This window comes from Ziziphus jujuba, chromosome 7, assembly GCF_031755915.1.
Source record: "Ziziphus jujuba cultivar Dongzao chromosome 7, ASM3175591v1".
Lineage (NCBI taxonomy): Eukaryota > Viridiplantae > Streptophyta > Magnoliopsida > Rosales > Rhamnaceae > Ziziphus > Ziziphus jujuba.
In genome coordinates this window covers 20,008,059-20,014,058 of record NC_083385.1, presented here as the reverse complement: position 1 = coordinate 20,014,058, position 6,000 = coordinate 20,008,059, and the positions used below count along the sequence as shown (strand labels likewise).

General features: G+C 31.5%; 1 protein-coding gene across 1 annotated transcript; it reads right to left on the bottom strand.

Annotated features, from left to right (window-relative positions):
* Positions 1 to 229: 229 nt before the first annotated feature.
* LOC107425549 (iron-sulfur assembly protein IscA, chloroplastic) lies at positions 230 to 3,861 on the bottom strand. The gene is made up of 3 exons (XM_016035557.4): positions 3,553 to 3,861; positions 2,598 to 2,822; positions 230 to 873 (listed from the first exon to the last, which is right to left on the bottom strand). Exons 1-3 carry the CDS (start codon positions 3,710 to 3,712, stop codon positions 731 to 733), a joined length of 528 nt encoding a protein of 175 aa, XP_015891043.3. The 5' UTR covers positions 3,713 to 3,861; the 3' UTR covers positions 230 to 730.
* Between the last annotated feature and the right edge of the window lie 2,139 nt (positions 3,862 to 6,000).

Genomic DNA, 6,000 nt, shown 5'->3' with positions numbered 1-6,000 from the left:
AAAGAGTAGTAGAATTTGCATTCTTCCGCAGTAGAGTACGGAATGGACCAAGCATAGAAAATACACAACTTTATATTAGGCAAACAGGAAAAGGAAAGATGAAGAAAGCGTAAAATCCTAAAAGATCATAGAACGAATATCATCTTTTTCACATCATGACCATGTTCTATTACAAACCGTGAAAGGAATAGATCCAAATAAAGCAAAGAAAATCATGTCACAAATGCAATGGAAAATTAAAGGTTCTTTCTATAATAACAGAAAAGAGTTGCCCAGTATTTTGTACACATAATATAATATAAAGGTTGTCCTGAGGCAGATGCCTCATATGCGAAATTCTAATCTCACCCATTCGACACTACTCATCTGTCAGAAACATCTTAACTGAAAATAAAATCTGCCTTTTTAACCTATACGAGAGATTCTTGTATGAGAATCCATTTATACATAGCAGGCTCTGATTTTATCAGCTTAAGCTTCAAGAAAATGCACTGTTTGTGACAGTTCTCTTGCCCGATTTTTGCTTTGTATTGTGGCAGTACCAGATACATAGGTAAACAATAAATGTTCTAAAATTAACAAAATACTAAAAAGTACCAATCATTTGAAAGGTATCTAAGCTTTCCAGACACATGTAAATGTTGACCAATCCAGAATTTCGATATACATTCAATGTAAATTATATTCTATCCATTTTTCATTTCTGCTAAATTATTTCATATACATGATCCTACATTTCTGCAGCAAAAGATTTACCACAACCACATGTTTGTGTAGCATTTGGGTTCTTGAAAGAAAAACCTCCACCAATAAGGGCATCACTGTAATCCAACTGCATGCCATATACGAAGAGAAGGCTCTTTGGGTCACAAACTGCAGCAGAATGGAAGGAAAGATTACAAAAGAAAGTATATAATCTTGGGCAAGAAAATACTATAATAAAATGCTCTATTATTAAAGACCTACATAATAACAGTGTTTTTTCACATGAACAGGAAATGACATTTGGATTTTTGCACAGACATATTATGCAATGCCAAATGGAAAAATATAAAAAGAGAAAATTTTACAAGCCACAAGACCAAAAATATAGAAGTACATCAACTTCAATTCTCTTACATTTCTATGTGTTCATCACTCATTCTATCTAGAAATTACTAACACTGTCTGATGTTTAAATTCTTCAACCATAATTGGCAGTGCTAAAATTGCAATTGATGATGTTACCACATGGTAAGTATCTATTTAAGACACATTGGTATTTGCAGACAACTTAAGCAAAAGGCTTACAAACACATCATGCATGAGGTAAGGGTCATTGCCGGCACTGCATTGAAAGGAACCAGAATGGGAACACTAGAACATGGCAGTAGAAGCTTCTTCTCTCAGGGAAAAAAATAATAATAAGAAGAAGAAAGAATTTCTTACTAGAATTTTATTACAAGTTAACAACAGAAGCTCCCATTTTTTACCTTAGCCAGTCAAAGTATTTCTATGGTTCACAGATATATATACCAGCTAATTCTAATCCTGCTTTCTTTGGAACACTCTCATGTCTCGGCAACATGGGCAAAGAACAAATTATTCAAATCATCATATACCAGCAATATAACTAGACCCTTTACCCTAGCAACCTATCTTGATTTATGCTCTCAATTATTGTAATTGACTACTCCACCTCAAACCTAGGAACTAGTTAAGGGTGACTCACATCATTTTTCTAACAAAGTTGCTCTTTATAAAACTAAAGAAAGTACACCAACTCAAAGTTCTATTAAATATTACCACAGATACTACCTCAATGCAGCAGTGAAGCATCTGGGCACAGGGTCTAGGGTTTAGTTCTTATTACTCAAGAGACATAGTTAAAAGATAAAATATAAGTATATTTCCCAACTACATAAAATACACTAATTAAATTTCACTTCAGAAGCATGGATGGTTTTCATATGCATTATCACCTGGTTCTGAGTTAAGAGTCCATGTATGCCACTTCACTACAAGATAATAGATAACAGAAGGATTCTTAAATGAGCTTCGAATTGATCTAAACACATTATACACAGAACTTGATGAAAGAAACACTAGATCATCGGGCAGAATAAACATAATAAAGGTCACAGTACCGATCTTATTCCTAACTGGTTCCATTATTTTCTAAAAATATAACGTTTACAAAACCAGGAACCCAATTATTTTCTAAATATCCCACATAACGAAAGTCAAGAGATGCGTGCGAAGATTACAAATGAATAATCTATTAGCCCTATTCTAAAAGGATCTATTGCTGACATATGACTATAATAGATGATTATCTTGGACATTATACCCTTTTATTTCCAATCATCCTTGACAAGTTGCACTTGGACAATAACATATTCAACATCCATCTTTCAAGCAAGGTCCAAAAGAAAACTTCAATATTTTCCTATACTAGATAAGATTCTAGCAAACCATAAAATTTGTTGGATAAAGGTATGGATGGCAATGATTTATATCAAACCAAATAACCATCTATATAATACAAAACAAAAGTGGAAAGAGGTGCAACAATTGCATCCAAACATAACTCAGAGAATGAAAATCTGAAGGCATACCAATAATGAAACCTTTATATTCAATGACAGAGTCATCTGGTCTCGTGTTTGCACGATTCTCAAATTCCATTGTGTATGACATTCCTGAGCATCCACCCTGTTTAACACCAATTCTTAAGCATAAATCTTCATTACGTTCAGATCTCATCGTATTCAAGTGCTTCAGTGCACTATCCGACAGCAAAATTGCAGGTGCTAGCCCTTCAGATGTTGGTGCAGGTGCAGCTGTGAAACGAGCAAAGCTTAACATGACCATTCTTATATAAATGGTGTAAAGAACAAATAATAATTACTTAACTAGAACGTGGGGCCAAAGTTGTTCTTCAAATTAAACCAAAAAACAACTAATTACACCATTCCCTGACCAAACTGAAAATTTTCCTTACATATAAATTCATCAAATCACAATCTTTTCATTCGATACACAGACAGCATGATAATAACTATCTACCATGTAGATCCCCCACGCAATTTCTTAAAAGCCCAAAAAACGAAAAAACAAAAAAAAAAAAAAAAAAAAAATTTCGTACAAATATAAGTATTAAAACCATATATCATACAAATCTCTTACAATATAAGTTGTGAAAAGCCAGCAAAGCATTGAAATATAAGTGAAAAAATAGCAAAGTTGTTAGATGGAATTGAACAAGAATTCCTGGAAAATAAAATCACTTCTACTCTTCATATGCAGTTTGCTACAAATCCTTTTACAACCATTAAATTCCAAGCGAAACTCTCAAACCCAACGTCAAAAATTTTTCTCAATCACACTGACCCAGTTACGGAATATAAATATTTGTTTCTATTACGAAGACAATATAAACGTTAAAACAGTAAATCTAACAAAGATATAAATTTCAAATATAGATATCGAAAACAAGAAAAAAGAAAAAAAGAACAAACAAATAAAACATTGACGTATAATACATAGAAATCAAGGAAAAGGAAAGATCACCTGGAACAGAAGTTGATCGAATTGAGATGGGTTTTCTACGATTGAGCTTTAACGGTGAAAACCGAAGAGAAAATGAATTTTGGGGCAAGGAATTCGAAGGTTGGTTGTTGGGTAGACGAAGAACAGAGGGGCAGTGCATAGTAATCGCAGAGAACGCCATGGACAAAAGAAGGATCAATTTCTGTGTATTTCTTCGGAAGTAAAAATATATACAAAGAAAAATAATAAGGAAAAAAGAATCGCAACCTCTCAGATGTACAAAATATGATGATTGCTTGAGTTTTGTGCAAACAGATCGGACGGTCAAGGTTGATTCACTCCGTCTGAGCTTCAGGCCCTTTTTCGTCTTTTCGGTTCTTTCTTTTTTTTTTTTTTAATTATTATTATGTTTTATGAGGTTCACAAAAATTTATTTTGTATTTTTTTGGATTTTTAATTTTTCTAACCAGTACAATTATATTATGTTATTAATATATATTTTCTTTCTGTTTTTATTTTTCTGATGGAAGAAGATTTTTTGGTAGACAAAGTATTTGCGTTACGTATCATTTTTGTCTTACAAGAACTTTTTAAGAGTAAAAATTGATCAACAAAAATGTAATAATTTTTATCATTTTTCAATGTTACTTTTTTACTCTTTTTTTCCACTCAGTTAAATATTTTCCTTTGAAAAATATCTATTCATATCTATTATCCATTTTATTTCATTTAAAATCACTCTAATATTTTTCATTTTTTATGGTTAAGACATTAAGTATAACATTTGTTAAAAAATTTTGATTTTTTTTCCATTTATGTGCTTTTGTATTTAATATATGTTTTTCTATTTATTTTATTTTATGTTACATTGTATATTTGTATAGGTGTTTAATCTATTTTAATTTTAACTTTTTAAAAAGTGCCAAACCAACCAAATTGAGCTCCTTTCTTTCTTTCTTTTCTTTTCTTTTTTTTTTTTGAGGTTTTAGACAGTATTTATTTTTATGACTAAAATTGTTATTTACTTCGTTTCTATACAATAACAAAAATGTTTGAGTAGTAATTTATAACTCAATTTTCATCTATAAAACAGAAAAATTGAATTAAAAAAAAAAAGAGCTAAAAATTCATGTTTATCAATGTTGGCTATAACTTCAAAAATCGAAGCGAAGTACACCCACTGTACAGGCCACTAAGGTCTATGTCTAGGCCCAACTTTGAAGGTAGTATTTAATTTTCCATATTCATTGGCTTATTCAAGGGGAATTTGACCTATTGTCTTTGTTGGTATCGGTAGGGCTTTAAGAATTTATATCCATTTCTTCGGTAATTTTTTTATTTTATTTTTTTATTTTTTAATATTTTTAAAATACCCTTAATGTCAAAATTAAAAACCAAAAGATTATAGTGTTTGCATGGTTGGACATCATTATACTGGTTGCAATAACATTCTTTGCTTATTTGGCAGGTCAACATTGCCCTTCGGTTTCGTTTGAAGATCGTACTTAACATGCACTAGAAAATGGATAAGCCAGGGGACGGTTGGACCATGGGCTTTGGCAAACAAGAATAACAACATGTATTAAAAATGTTGTCGTCTAAGGCCAAAACAATGTCATTTACCGCTACTTCGACTTGTAGTGTTATTCTGTTGGCGGAGGATTTGCAGGAGGTCGAGCACTCATGAATTTTTGCCTTAATGAGCAAGAATATTAACAATAGGGTTATAGAAGTCTATAACCCTATTATTAATATTCTTGATCATTACAATGATAATACTTTATTGCTCGAGCTCCTATGAATCCTTCGGGAACAGAATAACATGACTTGGAGGATCCGTCTTAAACGGCATCATTTTGGCCTTCGGAAACAAAGAAAAACTACAGTTATTGTGTCTGCCCATTCAATTTGTATAAAGATTGAAAGTAACTAACAATGGAATTCTAAAAGATTTCTGTTCAACGCGGAAAGGAACGCATTGCATAAGTAAGGTATCCTAATATGACATGGTTTATTTGTTTTGATATCCTAATATGTTGATTTTCGAGAATGCCAATATAACATGGTTTATCTCTTTTGACATCCTAACATTCTTGCCAATAAGAAAATACACAGTAATTTTCTATGTATTTTTAAAACAACCAATTTATTGGAACATCAATATTTCAATTTTTTTTTTTTTTTAAAAGAAACCAAGCAATCCATCAAGGTTAAAGAAAAGGAATGAAGCATAAGGTATATCAATTCTATGTTCCAACAGTAAAAAATCCAGAGCTGGCAATTACAAAACAGTACATATCAAGCATTAATCCATGACCACTATTATTAGGATTGTCAACTTAGGGGTTTCATTAAATAGATTGACTCTTGACCATTTATAGTTCATAGCATAGTGTTTGTACATAGCAGAGGAAATTAATTGTGAAACTGTAGGAAATAATAAAGGGGTATAAAAGTGTTGAATAAATG

Coding starts and splice junctions, on each gene's coding strand:
- LOC107425549 (XM_016035557.4), bottom strand. CDS start 3,712: ATGGCGTTCTCTGCGATTACTATGCACTGCCCCTCTGTTCTTCGTCTA. Junction 2,823..3,552: donor TCGATCAACTTCTGTTCCAG/GTGATCTTTCCT, acceptor CTCGTTTCACAG/CTGCACCTGCACCAACATCT. Junction 874..2,597: donor ATATAAAGGTTTCATTATTG/GTATGCCTTCAG, acceptor ATTCTGCTGCAG/TTTGTGACCCAAAGAGCCTT.